The sequence below is a fragment of the Siphateles boraxobius genome, unplaced genomic scaffold (assembly GCF_051911475.1).
Source record: "Siphateles boraxobius isolate OS27281-9 unplaced genomic scaffold, OSU_SipBor_1 22, whole genome shotgun sequence".
Taxonomy (NCBI): Eukaryota; Metazoa; Chordata; class Actinopteri; order Cypriniformes; family Leuciscidae; genus Siphateles; species Siphateles boraxobius.
In genome coordinates this window covers 23,211,358-23,232,727 of record NW_027508833.1, presented here as the reverse complement: position 1 = coordinate 23,232,727, position 21,370 = coordinate 23,211,358, and the positions used below count along the sequence as shown (strand labels likewise).

Genomic DNA, 21,370 nt, shown 5'->3' with positions numbered 1-21,370 from the left:
GCTCAGAATCCTGGCAGCAGCGTTCTGTATGAGCTGCAACTGTCTTATGGTCTTTTTGGGAAGGTCAGTGAGGAGTCCATTACAATAATCCACCCTACTGGTGATGAAAGCATGCACAAGTTTCTCTAAGTCTTGACTGGAAACAAAGCATCTAATTCTTGCAATATTTTTCAGGTGATAGTATGCTGATTTAGTTATTGCTTTGACATGACTGCTGAAACTAAGGTCTGACTCTAGAGTCACACCAAGATTCATAACTTGATTTTTAGTTGTTTGACCCCTAGACTGAAGGTATACGTTCACCTTGAGAACTTCATCTTTGTTTCCAAACGCAATGACTTCAGTTTTGTCTTTGTTTAACTGAAGAAAGTTTTGGCACATCCAATTGTTTACTTCATCAATGCATTGGAACAGAGAGTTAATGGGGCTGTAATCGTTAGGCGATAGGGCTAACTAGAGCTGTGTGTCGTCTGCATAGCTGTGGTAACCGATTTGGTTATTTCTCATTATTTGGCTCATTGGGAGCATGTACAGGTTGAATAGGAGTGGCGCAAGAATTGAGCCTTGAGGGACTCCGCATGTCATGGGTGTCCACTTAGACTTATGATCTCCAATACTCACATAATAACCTCTTCCTCCTAAGTATGACCTGAACCATTTTTAGGACTATCCCAGAAAGCCAGTTTTCCAGCCTGTCAAGAAGTATGTTGTGATCTACAGTGTCAAATGCAGCACGGGGTCGAGTAGTACCAGCACTGATAATTTGCTTGTATCAGTATTTAAGCGAATATCGTTTATTATCTTGATGAGCGCTATCTCTGTGCTGTGATGCGGTCGGAAACCAGATTGAAAATTGTCAAAGTATCCATTCGAGCTTAAGAATTTGTTCAGCTGATTGAAGACAACTTTTTCAATGATCTTGCCTATGAAAGGAAGATTTGAGATCGGTCTATAGTTGTTTAATATGGTCTTATCCAGATTGGGGCTTGACAACTGCAGTTTTCAGGGAGTTTGGAAAACTCCCAGAGAGAAGTGAGGCATTTACCACTTCTAGGAGATCTGCTTCTAAACAGTTAAACACACTTTTGAAGAAAGATGTGGGAAGTGTGTCAAGAGCACAGGTTGATGTTTTAAGCTGCTGTACCGTATCTTCCAAAATTTTTCCATTTATTTCTTCTAAATCAGACATAGTGACTACTTTCTCAGGCTGCGGTCTGATCTGTCTGACCCCAGCGCAACTCAAGGATGAGCTGATCACCTTTCTGATATTATTGATTTTCTCAGAGAAGAAAGAAGCAAACTCACTGCACTTGCTGTCTGAGAGCATTTCACTGGGAATCTGGCTTGGGGGGTTTGTCAGTCTCTCTACAGTAGTAAAAAGAGTGCGCGTGTTGTTAATATTGCTGTTTATAATATTCGAGAAGAAAGTCTGTCTACCTTTGCCTAGTTCCTTATTGAAAGCATGGATGCTGTCTTTGTAGATGTTATAATGGACCTCAAGTTTTGTCTTCCGGCACATGCGCTCTGCTTTTCTGCATTGTCTTTTCATATTTAGTACTGCTGTTGAGTTTCTCCAAGGTGCTTTTTGTCTGCCATTCTTCTTCATGACTTTCACAGGAGCAATATCATCAAATACACTCTGAACTTTTGAGTTAAAAAAATCAAGGAGAAAATCAACAGAGTCAGCAGATATGCTTGGTATTAAAGATATGGCCTTCATAAATAGTACACTAGTGTTCTCATTTAAGCAGCTCTTCTTGACAGACACAGATCTAGCTTCAATGGATCAAGATCAATATATCAAAGAAAATACAAAAATGTTCAGACAGTGCTACATCCTTAATAACAATTGATGAAATGTTTCGACCCTTGCTGATAAGTAAATCTAGAGTGTGTCCACGATTATGTGTGGGTCCATGTACATGCTAAATCAGATCAAAAGTTTTTAAAACAGTTTTGATTTCTTTTGCCATATTGGTTTCTGCATTATCTATGTGAATGTTAAAATCTCCAGCAATGGCAAAGCAGTCAAACTCTGAGGAAATTGTTGATAATTCTGTAAAGTCCTCAGCAAAGGCTGGAGAGTATTTTGGAGGCCTGTAAATAATAAGTAAAATGTGTGGAGCACCTTTTAACACAATACCCAGATATTCGAAAGACGGGTAATTCCCAAATGATATTTGCTTACATTGATAGACATCTTTAAAAAGAGCAGCTAAATCTCCACCTCTTCTGACAGCTCTGCAGACACTCATAAAAATAAAGTTAGGAGGGGCTGCTTCATTGAGGACTGTTGCACTGCAGCTGTCTTCTAGCCAAGTTTGATTTAGCAACATAAAATCCAGGTTGTATGTGGTTATTAAGTCGTTGGCTAGAAGTAATTTATTTTTAAGTGAGCGGATGTTTAAAAGTGCTAACTCAGGGGTCAGGAACCTTTTTTTGTCCAAAGAGCCATTTTTTCATTTTTGGTTAATGCATTTTTCCAAAAGAGCCCCAGTAAAATAGGCTATATATATAATATTATTATTATTTTTTTCAATAAAATTTCAACAGCAGTAATTATTAGGTCCATAGACAACTAAAAACAAACAAATATTCAGCAAACAATAAAGTTTCAACATGTATTAATTGTGAAGGGCTTTCACTGTGAGATTGAGTTACCAACTGATGAGCATAAATCCTCTCTGTCTGCGTGTGTGTGTGTGTGTGAGAGAGAGAGAGAGAGAGAGAGAGAGAGAGAGAGAGAGAGAGAGAGAGAGAGAGAGAGAGAGAGAGAGAGAGAGAGAGAGAGAGAGAGTGCACACAGTACTTACATCTACTGTGTTTACGTGAATACTCGACTTGGCATTTCGATATATTTCTGTTTATTTGGCCGTCTACTATGCTTGTCTGTGTTGCGCTCGGAGCGCACAGCATCCTGCCAGTAGAATTCCGTTCTCTTTCCCGGCTTATCGCGCTTTTAATATTTCTTTTCAATAAAAAAGCACATCCTGCTCTTTTTTTCTCTCATTCCTTCATGTTTTGTTACTAATTACTTTAAACAGAATCGTCAACTGAAATCTGCATGGATTATCGAAAATACGACACATCATAAGGGTCTCTGCGGCAAAAGTGAAAGTAGCCTACCAGCGGGTGAAATGTTTCGAAATGTCTCTGCACAGCAAAGCACCGGTTTCAATAAAATGATATATTAAAGTTTATATAGCCTTCTTTTACATTTTTGCTGCTTTTCGCCACTAGGCCTACCTTAAACAGGCTGCAGCTGCTTGAATCCCAGTGCAGGAACTGTAGGTTACAACAGTGACGTAAGTGGTTAGTTGATTGCTCTGATGACTCGTGACACTCGCGACCAGCACTGAATACGCACTTTTGCCGGTACAACATGAATATAATTATTATCATAAACTTTTCATTAACTTTGGTAGGCTGTAGGCCTACAAGGGAATTGTAATTGGCTGATTGATGTCTTAATTTTTGTTATCGCTCGTTTGTTGGTAAAGGGTGCGAGACCTCGCGAGCCACATGATTTTTGCCAAAGAGCCAGATGTGGCTCGTGAGCCATAGGTTCCCGACCCCTGTGCTAACTTAACATTCTTACTTTTTGTCCCCACAGCAATCTTAGTTTGTCGTGTAATAGGCACCAGATTAGATGGGTTTGCTATACGGCTTTTGAAGGCCTTAGACTTTCTATCATGTAATCGAACAGCAATAGAGAAAGATACAGGCACACTGGGTTCCCGCTTGTTCTGTAAACATTTGAGAAAGTTATTGTTGTCATAGCGGGGACCCGACACATATCACTGAGAGCTGGTATCAGTTGTTTTTGGTTCACCTCGAGTCGCTGGAGGAGGGTGTGGGCCCTGGCGTTGTGGCAGAGGCCGAAGAGCTCTCACAGGAGGAGGGGGAGGGCAAGCTGGGCCCGCAGGCTTTGGTGGTTGCAGGGCCTGGCTTTTTTTGGTTGGTATCTGAGGGCTTGCAGCAAAAGAGTGGGATAGTCTGGTTCCAGCATACACCAGTTGTTCCATTTTCTCTGAGAAGCACAGAAGTGGAGATGCTGGAGAGAGGGATAACGTGTCTGGTGAGAGCGGCTGTTGCTCTGGTGTTATTGGAGGCTGTAATATGTTTTCCTGATTTCCCTGGCTGTTTTCCAGAAAGTCGTCCTTGGGTGCTGAATCTTGGAGCAGTTCTAATATGTCACAGTCTGTCTGTGGTGAGCTCTGTGGGCAGGGCTCAGCTGAGATTGTGTCCATGAGCAGAGGTTGTTGTGGCTGAGTGGTGTTATCATTGTCCTTGTGTGATGTATCAACCGCATGTCCATTCAGGTGCTTAAGTGAAGTCCTGTGGTCATTCATACTGTATCAAGGTGTGTGTGTGCGCCATTCAGGTTGAGTGGATTGGCACACACTGCAGAAGGATGACGGAGGGAGAAGTAGATATTGTCCTTTAGCACTCTTGAACCAAGTTTGTTTGGGTGGTGGCCATCCTGTTGAAACAGTTGCCTCTGACTCCAGAAAAGATTGAAGTTGTCAATGAAGTTCACTTCTTTTATATTGCAGGTTTTTTGCAGCCATGTATTAAGCCCAAGCAACCGTGAAAACCTGTTTGTTCCTCTTGCTGGGAGTGGTCCACTGATGAATGTTTGAACTTTCAGTCTTTTAAGTGTTTCAAAAAGTTAATTGAAATCCTTTTTAAGGAGTTCTGGCTGCTCTTTATGAATATCATTCTTCCCCACATGAATGATGAGTCGATTTGCAGTCTTATGTTTCATAAGAATGTTCTGAAGTTCCCTGTTTATATTAGAAGTTGTTGCTTGTGGAAGGCAGCACGTTGTTGTATCCCTGCTATTAATGTTTCTGATTATGGAGTCACCCACTATCAGAGTCCTGGGCCCGGCTGCGCTCTGAGCTGAGTGCCGCTGTCTGCTCGACCTTGAGCCCCAGTTAGCATCAGTGTTAGCTACAGGCAAATTTGGGGATGCCTCATTCATTAATATTTCAAATCTGTTCTCAAGATGTATAGGGGGTGGTAGGAGACCAGTGTTTGCAATCCTTGTCAGAGCCGTATCTGGGGTAGAGGATGCTACTGCGGCAAAATGTGATGCTCGTGACAATCTTATGTCTCGAGTCCCTTTGGGTCTCGCTCCCTGTTTGTGCCATCGATTTGTAAGTCGATCGGCTTGTTTCTCTACACTCAGTATAGCCTGTCGAGGTTTCTGGGACTCACCGGCTGTATGCTGAAGTTGTCCATGACAAAGCTTGTGTGTTCCGTCTGGTTTGGTGGTCCCGCAATTAACTTTGTTTCAAGAATTGCAATCCTTTGTAAAAGTCTATGGCAGTTAGAGCAGCATGTAGATTCCAGAGGAGCCATTTTCTTATCCTGATGAATGTAGGCAGTTGTGTTTTCTCTTCCCCGGAATGTAAGCTTTCAGTGGGAGGCTGGTCGAATAAAAGAAATCTTAAAAAAAAAATTTTTTTTTTTTTTTTTTTTTTTTTAAGTAATCCAAGCGTTTGAGCACTGTGCTGATTTACTGAAGTTAAAATGAGGTGATAAAAGGAGATAAAATATAGAAATATAAAAGCGATAGAGCAAAGCGTGGAGCAGTAAGAGAGAGCGTCCGAACCGAAGAGAAAATGAGAAAATAATTTTTTTGAGAAAAATATTTCAAGATTTTTCTTCGAATAATGGACTTCAATGACAACCACTGTTTGAACTGAGCTGCGGATTGAGCTGATCTGCAACGCTCCGGGAACTACCTCATCACGTTGAAAGGTCATGTCCATGTCGCCGGCGCCGGCGGAAGTACCGCCCCACTCGACCGTGCGAAGGAGGATAGTTCAAATTTTATTGGTCGCTTTGTAAACAGTAAGGCGGTACTTCTGCCGGCACCCGCAACATGAACATGACCTTTCAACTTGATGACATAGTTCCTGGCACGTTGCAGATCAACTCAATCCGAACAATTGTAGTTAAAAAGTGTGTATATACATATATGTATATGTGTATATATATACATAATTTTTTTTTATTTTTTATTTTTTATTTTTTTTTTGGCGACCTATCGTTTGGCTAGATAAGACTCTTCATCAGCTGCGATTATGCACAGCATTTTCAAGCACTTCAAAGACCTTTGAAACTGCATTGATTTGGACTCTCATTGAAGTCCATTATTGTAAGAAAAATCCAGAAAAGTTTTCCTCAAAAAACTTATTTTCTCTTCCACTGAGGAAAGAACGACATGGATATCTTGGATTTCATTTCTTGGAGTAAATTATTAGGAAATTTTCATTTTTTAGATGAACTAATCCTTTAATATAATTATACATTACATACATTATATACATTATAATTTCTCAGAATCAGAAGTTATGAAGATTAATATTTCGAATAAATCTTTTCTCTCAACTTTTGACCTTTGTTCATAAAAAGAACCCTAAAAATGTTGTTTTTTAACATTGATAATAATAAATGTTTCTTGAGCTCCAAATCAGCATATTAGAATGATTTCTGAAGGATCATGTGACACTGAAGACTGGAGTAATGATTCAGATTCACTTTATTAGCCATTTACAGTATAAAACCACATTGGAAAAAAAATGTACAAGAAGCTCAAGGTGCAATGTCAACACATAAAAGGACATAACATAAAACAGACAAGCAAGTGTCACATAAAACTCAATAATAAATAAAACACTGTACAATCAAATCTGTACATAAATTTAAAGTGCCTAATTTAAAGTGCTTTGTTTAAAGTGATCACAGCTTGGGGAAAGAAACTGTTTAAATGGCAATCAGTAGAACATTTGACAGAGCGATACCTTCTCCCTGAGGGAAGCATGTCAAAGAAGGCCCCTGCAGGATGGCCTGAAGCATTATTAACAAGTTTTAAAGCTCGATTCAAAAGTCTAGCTTTATATGTAACCTCCAGGAGCGGCAAAGTGCAGCCAATAGTCCTGCTGGCTGAACGAACTACTTTGTTCAAAGCCTTCTTCTCTTTCAAGGTGAGATTACCAAACCACACAGTAATACAACTAGTTAGGACACTCTCAACTACACAGTAATAAAAATTCAGAAGAATCTTAGTATTTTGAGTGAACTCTCGAAGCCTACGTAAAAAGAAGAGGCGCTGTCTCGCTTTCTTAACAATGTCAGTCATATTAGAGCTCCAGTTCAATCATGAGAAAGTCACACCCAAAAGTTTACATTTCTCAATAATCTGCACATCGGAATCATGGATAGTAATAGGCACCTGATTCCTATTGTGACAAAAATCAATGAAATTTGAAATCAGATGTTGAAAATGCAAAACATATATTTTTAAATATATTATATTAGAAATCAGTTATTTAAAATTATAATAATATTTCACAATTATTTGCTATATTTGCTATATTTTATCAAATAAATGCAGCCTTGATGAACTTGACAGTATGTCAAGTTTTGAACAGTACAGTATATATGAAATTTCAACATCTTGTTTTTGAAGAAACTTTTGTTAATTGTCAGCTACCCGTATGCCAAAATGTATAAACGAACAGCCTGCTATTTAATGTAAATAAGTCATGAGTCAATTTTTGGTCATGAGTCAATTATATGGCACTTCAGTAAAACTGTGCATTGTTTTGAATGACAGCATAATTGCAGACGAACCCAAACTATAGCCTGCAGGACATGCTGATGACACCAAATGAACTCATTATCATCTGCTGTGTAATTAATACTGTTTTGTGGCAGAGACTACAGTGCAAGGACACTGATTCAGAGGCAGAAATTTCTTAATTTAACATATGCAGCTGTCAAAAGAAAGATGTAATATTAACATTGGTGTGAAAATACAGTCAATTTGGTGTTGAAATTTCTAGATAAAGGTAAAACAATTTTAAATAGAATCTAAATATTTATGAATATTAGGATAATTCTATTTTCAGCATAATTATTTATCAGGACTTATATTAATCCAATGATTGTTTAATGAAAAATATATTTCATTCCAAATCCAGTTCTGGGGAAGCACAGTATGTCCTTTCATACTTATCTCCTTTATTTTTATTTTTTTTTTGCTACCCGAGCTCTTAGGAAAAGGTGCAAGAAATGTCATTCCTTTGTTGGAAGTGCCATGATATTCAACCATGACTTGCGGGGCAAACCTATATTATAGATTTTAAATCATATTATTAGTGACAGCAGTTTTACTGCGAAAAATAAACCACCCGGTGTTGTCATGGCACCTGTTGTTGAAAGTAGAGCAGACCAAATGTGATTGTCTTTTCTTTCTTTTTTTCTCTTCTTTTTTTGTATTTTAATTTGTTCTCTCTATTTTGAGATTGCTTATATGATTATTTTATTTAGATTATGTGTGTCAACTAACACGCCACTGATTACGTCAGGAACCACTAGTTCTTATGTCAGACTCCGTCAAAGACCATTTGATTGTTCGTCCCTATAATTGCAGAGAAAATCCACAGATAATCAGTGTCATATTCTTTAGTAAATGAAAATAAGAATACTATGGGCCCTGCCCCTGACACGTCAGTTTGACGACCTTTAATCATGGTGAGAAAATGAAGGCAGCAATCGATGGTACTATTGAAACCAATGGTGTCATCAGTTTATGAACTGAGGCAGAAGCCCTTTGTGGTTTCCATGGCAGCATAGGTCTTTTGATAACTGAGGCTTCAGCCATAAAGTGGACTGAGTGGGCGTGGCCTGCAAATCAAGATAAAGTGGGTAGATTTTGAGTGAGCTGGGGTTTCTGCACTGATTATTATGTGTCAGTGCGGTTGTGATGGTTTTCATTAGCAGTAAATAGTGTGTTAGCACTTTAAATTTAACTTTTTAGTTCATCTTTTTTAGGCTATTTTTAGAATATTAAACTACCGTACTTATTTCTGAATGTATAGTATATATATATATATAATTTTTTTATTCAGAAAGGATGCATTAAAATTATTTTTAAGAAAATGAAAAGACAGTGAAAACATTTATAATGTGATGTTTTATCATGGTCCCAAACATTATACAAAATTTGGTATGTAATCAACCCCGCTTACACCATCCTGGTATTAGAAGGTTTGTCTCCCACTAAGCAGGTGTTTTGCTGGTTTAGCTTGACAGGCAGCTGATCTGGTCTCCAAGCTTAACCAACTAAAATCTGCACAGGACCTCTTTGAAACCAACTAAAAGACCAGCCTGACCAGGCTGGGAGACCAGCTAAGACCAGCAAACTACTGGTTTAAGCTGTTTTATTCAGCAGGGATCTGTAAAAATTTTATTAAAGGTAGGGTAGGCAATTTTCCGAGAGGTTAGCAATAGCGAGTTAGCTTTGAAAGCATAAGATCCCACCCTCCCCTTAGAGCGTCTCCAAAGCCACGCCTCCTTCAAAACAAATGAGCCAGCGAAGCAGGGAGCAAATAAAAGCGTCACGAGATTTGGGCTTTAATCTACCTCATGTCTCAAAGCACATAGCATTGCAATAATAATAAACATAAAAAACCTAAAGAGCACTGACCTTTATCACCTGACTGCTGCAGATTCATTTCAGCATTGATAGTGTTTCCATTGAAACTGTAAAAAGTGCACTGTAAAAAGTGATCAGCTGAGTTAACTTAAAAAAGGTGAGGAAATCCGTTGCCTTAAAATTATAAAGTAAATAAACTTCATGCGTAATTGAAAAAATTAAGTTCACATAACTTACTTTTTTTTTATTAAATGAAGTTTATTTACTTTATTTTAACGCAATGGGTTTCATCACTTTTTTTAAGTTAAGTCAGCTGATTACTTTTCACAGTGTAACTCTGTCTAACTGAAACGTGTTGAGTACATGATGTCTGAACAGGGTGTGTGAAGGTATGACAATACATATGTTGGCAGGCAGGTAGGACATTGTGTCATTACATTTGGACTGAATTCAATGATTGGACATTTTATGGTCCTACGCCTTCCACAGATAATATATATATATATAAATATATATATACATACATATATACTGCATATATACAGTGTATATATATATATATATATATATATATATATATATATACTGCGTATATACAGTATATATATATATATATATATATATAAATACATTTAGACCACTTAACTTTTTGATTGATATCAGGATGTGAAGAGACTTTCGACCCGCATAGCAAAAAATGTTTCTGGAACAAATCACCTACCCTACTTTTTATTGTATTCCTGTCTGAATTAACTTTTTGATCTCATAGAAAATAAATTAAGTGCATTTTAGTGTTCTGAAATGGGTGCAGGTGAAGGATTGAACTGTACCCATGGGTGTCAAGTCTCCCTGTCGAAGGGTCACGGCCAGCACAAACAGCACTCAGATGAAAGTTACTTCCACCAAGGCCATTCCCAGCAACTCGCCTCTGCTCTTAATAGAGGCATTTAATTTCCTTCTAATGATTGCTTGTCACTGTCCTTGTTGATACTGATTGGTGCAATATCCAGTTTCTCACTGGATCTGTTCCAATGTCTTTTGGTTTACATAACTGTGCCTGTAACAGTTAACTGTAATGGAGTCACACAAGCGTTTCTGCCTCTTCGAGTCTCCTAAAGCGCTGTGCACCCCCCACTGTACAGCGGACTACATAATACCCAGAAGGCCATTTAATACATATAATTAAAGCTTTTAGGAAACAGACAGATAACCCTTGGCTTTACAAAGCAAATGTGCAATTGCAAACTTCCCTGCATGCACCATGGCAACAGCTCTTCCACACCTGACGTTCTTCAGACAAATGGAAATACATGAACATTTTTAACCAAGGTAAAGAGATTTTCTTTTGCACTTGATTCTGTTTTTGCTTAGAAATTATCTTGTCTCAAGTGTTATTTCCGTTCTTCTGCACTTTCCGGGTCACCAGCATGGGGTTGAATTAATAGTCATTTGTAATTAATCGTTTTGAATGCAAAACTAATCCATTTTAAAAAAAAACTAAATTGAACATTCAAAAGAGCTATTTCTCAAATAGCAAAAAAAAAAAAAGTGTTATGATGTCCAGGTCATTTTTCATTCAAAAATCAATGGAAATATAAGAGAATGGTCCGAACTATATTAATATTTTTTATAACAGTTATGGAAGTGTTGTAGTGTCATTATTGTAATGCAAAAAGTCAAATTCTCATTTGCAATTTAAAATGTGTATATATGTGTGTGTATATATATATATATATATATATATATATATATATATATATATATATATATAATTTAAATTGTATATCCTAGTATAGTTTATTGTCTTTAATGTATGCTGATTTAAATCAAAAAAACATTTGTATTACATTAATCTTTATTTTATTATACATTACAGTAATGAGGATTTGGGAGGAAAACATGATTAATTGTCATGAAATCTGAAAAATAAGCATTTTCATTATGCAAAGTGTGACTTTTTGATTTTGTTTTTTGAGTGAAATGCATCATTTTAAATGATGGGTAAATGTCTTATTATAAGTGCTAATTATAAGTAGTTCCTGTCTAAAATAAGTTTTTAAAGTATGACTTCTCTTATAGGTTTCATGTTATATGTTTCTTTAATAAGAGCATCCGTCATGCTCACTCTCGCATTTCATCTCAGTCAACACCTGTGATATTAATACAGACTGAACCCCCTGACAGACCTAAACTTATTTATTTATAAAATTATATATTTAAAGACAATGAGGCTTGTTGAGTGCTGCTTTAGATCCTCTCATGTTCATTTTAGGAATAGTTCACCCAAAAATGAAAATCCACTTACCCTCATTGTTGGAAAGGCGGGGCTTAGTGCACCTGTCAATCATCGCCCTGACGCAGCCGAATGAAGCGCGAGTGAGAGAGACTTGCACGGGACCGGGAGAATTAACCCTTATTTTGTGTGCTATAGTGTGCGTCTCTTACTGATTGTGAGTACCCGTTTTGATCAGTAGACAATCCTTGTTAATATAATAGTATTTATTTTCAAATGCACTATGGTATTTGTCCGCTGTTAGTCAGAATGAAGAGTGTGAGAATTAAGCTCGCGCGTTCGGTGCATTCACGAGCTGTGTTCACAATATAATATCGTTTGAGGATATCTTCAGCCTTTTCCATACCTGTTTATTTATGTTACTATGGTATTATACTTAATTCTTTGTTAGGTTTGTATGGGAGTACTGTATAGTGCGCTGTGTGATATTCATATGGACACTTTCGGTTTCAACGTGCCGATTATGTTTATTTAAACAATGACGGCGCCAAATTGCATCGTATTGGTCCAGTTTAGTTATGTATATTATAACATTATATAGTGGAATGCAATGTGATGTATATTGTGATTCATTTTGGTATAACAGTCAAGTCATGTTATGCTGATTATTTCTTTATTTATGTTTTATTGTAGAACCACACACATACCTCACACAGACCAACGCATTCTCAGTGTACAATAAACCCCTTTGATTGAATCAGACTGTCCTGATCCATTCCTGTGTTTTGATCGACACACCAAGAGGAAGGCTAGAGACATTAGAACCACCTTAGAACACAATCCTAGAGTAACTACTTAACAGATTGGTCCTTCGAGCCGGATATCGGCCATTGCTCTTGGATAAAGTGGGATCTATCAGCTCTGATATGGAACCAGAAGGGTTATATGCAGATGGTGGCAGACCTCAACGCCATGTTCGCACTCCTGCCTATCTCGAGGACTACGATCTCACAGCTGCACGACGTAGACCGATCAGACAGCCAATGATGTCTTATGCTGCAGAGGAGCCACAGAGAGGAAATCCATCAGATGCTGCCAGGATTTCTCCCTCCCCCTCTGACAGAGCCTCTAGTCCCGTGAGTCAGTATTCCTGGAACGTGGTGGACGAATGGTCGCCGGCTGCTTATAACAGAGAGCATTCCTATGAAAGACATCAGGTGAGAGCTCCCATGCCTTTTACTCAACCTCAGTTTTCACCATATCATCGGCCTTGGGAAGAGACTGAGGTTCAATTATCTTCACAAACTGTCTGTGACTCAGCACGCAGGCCTTCGCAACCCGTGTTGCGCTCTGAGTCTCTTTCAACACCACTTCCCCACTCATCTACCAACCGGCAGTCAATGCGGTTGGCCAGTACAGTTGCTGCACCGGTGAACTCAGATTCGTCTGCCCTTAAAGGGGATTACAGCTCATTCTCAACCCCGAAGCAGACTGTGGACTACAGAGATGGTTTTTTTCTGTCTAATCACCCAGAGAGGAATGCTGAGGAGCCATTAAGGGAACATGTGATGGTAGATTTCTTGGGTAAGATGCTTAGTGAGCTTCAAGTAATGAGAGATCATATACAAACTGGATTGCCTGCCAAACAAGAAGTCACACAGTCAGTTAAGCCCCCTAATTATTATGACTTCCCTCCTGCCAGCTATCCAGATGAAGCTGTCCAACCTACTTCTCGCAGATTACCTCCACCACTCAATGAGTACGATACTTACGCCCATGGTCCAAGTTGGTATCCAGAACAGAGGTTTGAGCCTGTTAGGGCTGCTTACCTGCCTCAACCTCATGAAAGGTATAAGCCAAGGAGACCTAGGTGTGTGACACCTACGCCCAGAGCTTCCACTTTGCATCCAGATGAGAGAGAGAAGACCTATCGTGGGCCTACACCGACCATTCCAGACTTCATCACGGGAGATCCTAGTGAGTTCACCAGACTAAAGCTTGCTCTGGAAAACCTTTTACCTCATGATGCGACTGAGCTCTTCCGCTATCAGATATTGATGGATCATTTGAGATTAGATGAAGCCCGCCTGGTGGCTGACTCCTATCTCAACTCACATTTCCCGTATAGCGATACTATGGCAGCTCTGACTGAGAGATTCGGACAACCTTACAAGTTAGCCCTCAGAAGGATAGCTAAGGTGATGGATGCTCCTGATATGCGACGAGGTGATACAGCAGCCTTTGACAAGTTCGCCCTGCAAATCAGATCCCTTGTCGGTATGCTGGAGACTTTGGGCCATGAAGGTCAGTCGGAATTAAGATGTGGTTCGCATGTGGAGAGGCTGCTAAGCAAACTACCTCCTGAAATGAGGTCAGAGTTCAGAAGACACATGTTCCGTCGTCCGGGTGCAGTGTACAACCTCCTAGACTTCTCTGAATGGTTACAGTATGAAGCGTGGTGTCAGAGCAGTGAGAGTCAAACTTCGGACCGTCGGCGGAGGGTAGAGCAGAAGACGGACCGGGGGAGAGCGACAAACCCTGCTGGACGTTCAGCTACTGTACTTCATGGATCGGATGAGAGCCCTGCCAAATTACCTATCGGACCAGCTCTGATTCCATTAGCCAGTTCAGGGATCACCAAAGCACAGCCCAAAGCTTTCTGTCCGTATTGTGACAAAAATGACCATTACCTCAGTCAGTGTGATACCTTCAAGTCCTTCAACAAACAGCAGATCACAGATTGGATCCAGGCGAATCACCGTTGTTGGCGCTGTGGACGTGCACACCCAGCGGCTAAGTGTACCCTCAAAAAGCCATGTAGTATCTGTAAAGGCAGACACCTGCAAATTCTTCATGAAGTGAACTCCAAACCAGTGACTGAAGGATCTTGTCTGGTTAATTCAGCGACTGAAACCCTGTATCTGGATAAACCTCCAGGATGTAGGAAAGTTCTCCTCAAGGTTGTCAGAGTTCTGCTCCGTCACAAAGATAGGACCCTGGATACTTATGCCGTCCTGGATGATGGTTCGGAGAGGACGATTCTTCTATCCCCTGCAGCCATCAAACTCGGAATTCATGGTCCCATGGAGAGCTTAGCTCTGCGTACTATCCGCCAGGATGTTCAGACTGTAAATGGTGCCGTAGTCTCTTTCCAGATTTCTCCAGTAACTCAGCCACAGAAAATATTTAGAATCTCAGCTGCCTTCACTGCCGAGTGCCTTGGTCTAGCGGACCATTCTTACCCTCCGAGTGTCCTGGAGAAGTATCAGCACCTGAAGAACCTTCCACTGCAGTCTTTCAATGGGGTAAGCCCACTATTACTGATTGGAGCTGATAATACGCACCTCATTACTCCCATATCACCTGTTCGTCTGGGCCCCTCTGGGGGACCTGCAGCTGTTCAGACCAGGCTCGGATGGACCTTGCAGGGACCAGCAAGATTCTTGGAGGATCAGCTGTCACCACAACAGTGCTTCTTCGTATCCCTCACCCCTGCTGAACTAGAGCTGAAAAAGGATGTGGAAAGGCTGTGGCAGATTGATGTCTTACCCTACCGCTGTGAGAAGCAGGTCACCCGATCCAAAGAGGACCAAGAGGCTATCAGTCTCTTGGAGACTAAGACAACTCGGGTTGAAGTTAACGGCATCCTCCGCTATGCAACGCCTTTATTGCGCAGGAAGGACTTCCCCTTCTTCTGTGCTCCTAAGGAAGCAGTAATGCCTAGTCTCAGAGGCATGGAGCGTCGGCTTGTTCGGTCACCAGAGAAAGCGGAGATTTATAAGTCTGAGATAAATAAGCTGGAGTTGACTGGTGCTGCCATCAAACTGCAGAATGAGGGAGAGGAGGCCACAGGAGAGAAGTGGTATATCCCACACCATATGGTCACTCACAATGATAAGAACCGCTTAGTGTTTAACTGTTCTTTCGAGTATAAGGGGCTAAATCTTAATAACTCCTTACTACCGGGTCCAGTGTTGAGCCCTTCTCTTCTGGGTGTCCTCCTGCGGTTTAGGGAGCATAGTGTGGCCATAAGTGGGGATATACGTGGGATGTTTCATCAGGTCCTGCTACTGCCTGAGGATAGACCACTCCTGCGGTTTTTATGGCGTGACCTGTGTCGGGATGACCCTCCAGATACTTATGAGTGGCAAGTACTTCCCTTTGGGACTACGTGCAGCCCCTGCTGTGCGTCCTTCGCTCTTCAGCGACACGTGGCGCTACACAGTACACCTGATGAGGATGTAAGATTCTCTGTAGACAGATGCTTCTACGTGGACAATTGTCTCCAAAGTTTGAGTTCTGTTCAAGAAGCACGCCTGTTAGTGGATAAGTTACGTACCCTCTTATCTTCTGGTGGTTTTGACATCCGGCAGTGGGCCAGTAAAGCAGCAGAAGTTGTCAGTCATCTACCTCCCGAGGCCAGGTCCCCTAAGCTGGAGTTGTGGCTTTCTCAAGACAAAGCCGACTCACGAGAGTCAACGTTGGGCCTGAAATGGCACTGCGAGCTGGACCATCTTGGGTTCAAACACCGACCTGTCACATACAATGCCTTGACAATGCGGAGTATCTATAGGGTGCTGGCAAGTCAGTACGACCCCCTTGGCATCATCCTTCCCTATACTACCAGAGCCAAGGTGATCGTGCAGCAGCTTTGGCTAAACCACCGGGACTGGGATGATCCACAACTCCCAGGTGAGCTCAGGCAAGCATGGACAGACTGGGAAGAGGAGCTTAAATTCCTATCGCAGGTGACAATTCCAAGGTGCTATAACCCCTCCTATATGGATCAATCAGATGTACGCCGGGAGATTCATGTTTTCAGTGATGCCTCTGAGAAGGCATATGGGGCTGTTGCTTATCTGCGTTCGGAAGGTCGCCAGGGGGAACTTCACCTTGCCTTTCTTCTAGCCCGGTCTAAAGTGGCCCCACGAAAGCGACAGTCAATACCGAGGCTCGAGCTCTGCGCCGCCTTGGTAGGTGCACAGTTGGCGAAGTTGCTCACAACTGAGCTCACTCTGAAATGGGACAAGGTCACCTATTGGACTGACTCTACTATTGTCCTCCACTGGCTCCTTTCTGAGTCCTGTAGGTACAAAGTCTTCGTGGGCACCCGGGTAGCAGAGATTCAGGAGTTGACCGACCGGACAGAATGGCGATACATAAATTCTGAAGGAAACCCTGCTGATGACCTGACTCGGGGCAAGAGACTGCAAGACTTTATCGGCCCCAACAGATGGCTTCAAGGTCCGAAGTTCCTACTGCAACCACAGGAGGAGTGGCCCTCTCAGCCCACCTCATGCTTTCCGAACTCTGAAGATGCAGCTGAACTTAAAGGAGGAATCTTCTGTGGGATCACTAACACTGTGCCGTTGACTAATGAAAGGAGATACAACCACTGGAAAGATTTGGTGGACGCAGTTGCACAGGAGCTGCATGGGGCGGCTGCCCAGGATAAATCTCCTCCAGCAGGTACCTACAGAGAGGCAGAGACTGTTGCCCTGAGAAAGATACAGCTAGATAGTTTCCCTGAGGATTTCCAGCTGCTAAAATCCAACAAGTCAGTTCGCTCCAACAGTCGGTTACTATGTCTCTCTCCTGTATTTGACTCTGAAAACCAACTCATCAGAGTCGGAGGACGACTGAGGAGAGTGGAAGCCCTTGACCCAGCTACCGCGCACCCTATTGTACTTGACTCTCATCATCCTAACACTCAGCTACTGATCAAGGACTATGACACTCGACTTCACCATCCAGGACCTGAGCGGGTGTTTGCTGAGCTCCGCAGGAGAGTGTGGATTCTGAGAGGTAGGGAGGCAATCAGGAAGCACCAAAGGGCATGTCTCGACTGTTGCAAGTGGAGGTCAAAGCCAGCAACACAGCAGATGGCTGATCTCCCTCCTCCAAGGCTCAGATTGTTTAAGCCGGCATTTTACTCCGCAGGAATGGACTGTTTTGGGCCACTGGTGGTGACATTGGGACGCCGGGTAGAGAAGAGATGGGGCCTCCTATTCAAGTGTCTCACCACCCGTGCGGTGCACATAGAAGTGCTGGCCTCAATGAACAGTGATGCCTTTCTGATGGCACTGAGAAGGTTCATTGGTCGACGTGGCCAGCCTGCCGAACTGTACTCCGACCAGGGCACCAACTTCCGAGGTGGAGAGACAGAACTCCGGGAATCTTTCAACCAACTCAGTCCAGACTTACAACAGCTGTTAGCCAAACAAAGGATCAGTTTCCACTTCAATCCTCCGGCCTCTCCGCACTTTGGAGGTGTGTGGGAGAGGGAGATCCGGTCTGTAAAGGCTGCCCTTCGTGCAACCCTAGGTTCAGAAACGGTGTCCGAAGAAGTGCTTCAGACAGTTTTGATTGAGATTGAAGCTATCCTAAATTCTAAGCCTTTAGGATATGTTTCGGCAGATCTGGCTGATCTGGACCCAGTCACTCCAAATTGCCTGCTGATGGGGCGGCCAGACGGTTCCTTACCCCAGGTGGTGTATCCGGAGTCTGAACTCCTCACAAAGCGGAGATGGAGACACTCCCAAGTATTAGCTGACAGATTCTGGTCTGCATTTATAAGGCACTATCTACCGGCAATGCAGACGAGAGGAAAGTGGCAAAGACCATCACCTAACATCGAGCCTGGCACTGTAGCCATGTTGGTTGACCCCCAACTACCTCGGTCCCTATGGCGTATTGGAAGAATTCTGAAAGTCTACCCAGGAGCCGATGGCCGTGTCAGAACAGCGGAGATACAGATAAAAGACAGAACGTATACTCGGCCTATAGCTCGTCTAATAGTTCTTCCTGAAATCCCTGAAGAGGATGACCATCCTGGGAGTGAAGACAACCAACAGTAACCCTGAACTCATTTCCAACGGAGCAAATTTCTTAATAAATTTGGGGGCGGCAGTGTTGGAAAGGCGGGGCTTAGTGCACCTGTCAATCATCGCCCTGACGCAGCCGAATGAAGCGCGAGTGAGAGAGACTTGCACGGGACCGGGAGAATTAACCCTTATTTTGTGTGCTATAGTGTGCGTCTCTTACTGATTGTGAGTACCCGTTTTGATCAGTAGACAATCCTTGTTAATATAATAGTATTTATTTTCAAATGCACTATGGTATTTGTCCGCTGTTAGTCAGAATGAAGAGTGTGAGAATTAAGCTCGCGCGTTCGGTGCATTCACGAGCTGTGTTCACAATATAATATCGTTTGAGGATATCTTCAGCCTTTTCCATACCTGTTTATTTATGTTACTATGGTATTATACTTAATTCTTTGTTAGGTTTGTATGGGAGTACTGTATAGTGCGCTGTGTGATATTCATATGGACACTTTCGGTTTCAACGTGCCGATTATGTTTATTTAAACAATGACGGCGCCAAATTGCATCGTATTGGTCCAGTTTAGTTATGTATATTATAACATTATATAGTGTAATGCAATGTGATGTATATTGTGATTCATTTTGGTATAACAGTCAAGTCATGTTATGCTGATTATTTCTTTATTTATGTTTTATTGTAGAACCACACACATACCTCACACAGACCAACGCATTCTCAGTGTACAATAAACCCCTTTGATTGAATCAGACTGTCCTGATCCATTCCTGTGTTTTGATCGACACACCAAGAGGAAGGCTAGAGACATTAGAACCACCTTAGAACACAATCCTAGAGTAACTACTTAACACTCATGTTTTAGATTGAATTTGGAAGAAATTTAGAGCAGAATGTGCAAGCTGCAAATTTGCATATTGTGAGCTGTAAAGTAAGTTTAGTTTATACTGGGTAATTTTCACTTTTATATTTCTTCCAAAAATATGAGGTTGTTCTTTATTAACACTTTTTTAAAAATGTTAAATCTGTAAGGTCAGAACAGTTCAGAAGCTTGTCGTCTTTAATTTCACTGATGATAATTTCGGTAAATTGCAAACCATTTTTATGCACCTAATTTTGCCAAAAAGACAAATCGTATATGGTTATGATTATATTTCCTCACTCTTCATGTATATTGGTGCCATTCCAGTCAACAATTAAGCCTTGATGTGAATGTTTGTGTGGCTCTACTGCTGTGTTCCTGCTGTTAGAAGAAAATGTCATTATTGAAAGTTCTTATAATTGTAATTAAATCCTTTAGTGGTTCTTGCTAAGACAATCACTATTACTATTGCTCATAGTTGAAGTTAGGGGTTTGTTCAAATCCCTAACCTCAAGTGTTAAACTTTGATGCTGAACTTATCCTGCACCATTTTGTCCTGTAGACATTAATGATACCTCAGCTTATCGAGGAGCGATATTTGTCTGTTTTATGCTCTTTTGAAAAACACACCTGCATGTGGCTACATTTCTGTAAAATTATATTACATTGTATCCAAAACAGATTAACGTGAATCTGGCAACAACTTCACAACCACTACCCTATCATTGTGGCGGTGACATACATACATATATATATGAATAAATGTGTGATGTAGCATCCAACATTTCATAGATTTTATATACAAGCTTTTAGAAGATTGACTCTTGTATGCCCCTGCATTTCACCCAATTATCTGTGAGAACTCCTTTGAGATAAGTGACTCAGTTACATTTTATTATGCAAGTCATAAACGTCTAATGTTCTCATATCATAGGTATTTTATCTAAGCTGTTAAACAATTAACCTTTTTGACTCATTTGCCACACTATTTTGTTTCATGAGCTTTTTAGGGGCATTTTAACTGCTGTGTTGTTTTTGTGATTGAATCCAGTTGTGTCAGCTGGTTTCCATGGATACTGCTGCTCTACCGTCTTTTCTAGAAATCTATATCCTATAATTCTTTATTAAGTAAACCACACAGTGTGTGCATGATCCTTCATATAGTAGTTTTATGCCACACAGGTAAGTATATGTCAAGGGAGATCACCCTTGAGGAAAAGGTCAGAACCTTCACTTCTATGCCGGGAATCTTTCTTGGGCCAGAGCAAATATGTATTTCTGCATTGACTGAGTCAAAGTATCATGAACTCTGCATTGAGCAGGTTTCCAGTAATGTATGCTGTTGCATTTCAGTTGTGTGTTCTTCTACTTGCAGATAAGCCTTGGATCTGGAATATTCCATACAGTCAAGCCCCAGACACTCATGGAAATGTATGGGTACCTTCTTGAGTTCAAGCCGCTGGGATCATCTGCAAAAGACAGAATTATTATGGAAATCAGACCACCAGCATCTCTCTCTGCTCTGTGTCTGTTCAATTTGCCCTTGTTTAGCCACCTTAATGTCACCCTTTAACCATTGACTGCAATGGTAGGTAGATCCAGGATACAGTACGCCATAATAGTGTGCACCCTTAATGCTGTGTTTTAGTCTTTTGTTGTTATAGACACTGTAGAGATGTTTAGTTATGCATTTATCATAAACATTTTGTAAAAAGGCCAAATAAATTACATTTTACATCCAGAAACCTTTGAACTATGTAATACATTTTTCAGTAGCAGTGTTAGAAAGAGCTTGTGCTTTTCTTAAAAGCCAGTAATGTATTTTGAAAATAGCAATCCAATAATGTTTTTTTATTCAGTGAAACAACCACCGCCAATTGCTTTGACCCAATCATATTTACACCTCAATTCAGGAACATGAAATTATATTGGGTTTTTTTTATTATAAAAATAAAAAAAGCAATTTTTCAAATCCATTTTC

The 21,370-nt window shown here is 41.0% G+C and overlaps 1 protein-coding gene across 1 annotated transcript in view; it reads left to right on the top strand.

Annotated features, from left to right (window-relative positions):
* Positions 1–21,134, top strand: part of tdp1 (tyrosyl-DNA phosphodiesterase 1) — a 43,399-nt gene extending 22,265 nt beyond the window's left edge. The window contains exon 16 of the mRNA XM_077239203.1: positions 20,765–21,134. Coding sequence (XP_077095318.1) covers positions 20,765–20,838 — 74 coding nt within the window. The 3' untranslated portion in view covers positions 20,839–21,134. The remainder of the gene's footprint in view (positions 1–20,764) is intronic.
* The last annotated feature ends 236 nt before the right edge of the window (positions 21,135–21,370 follow it).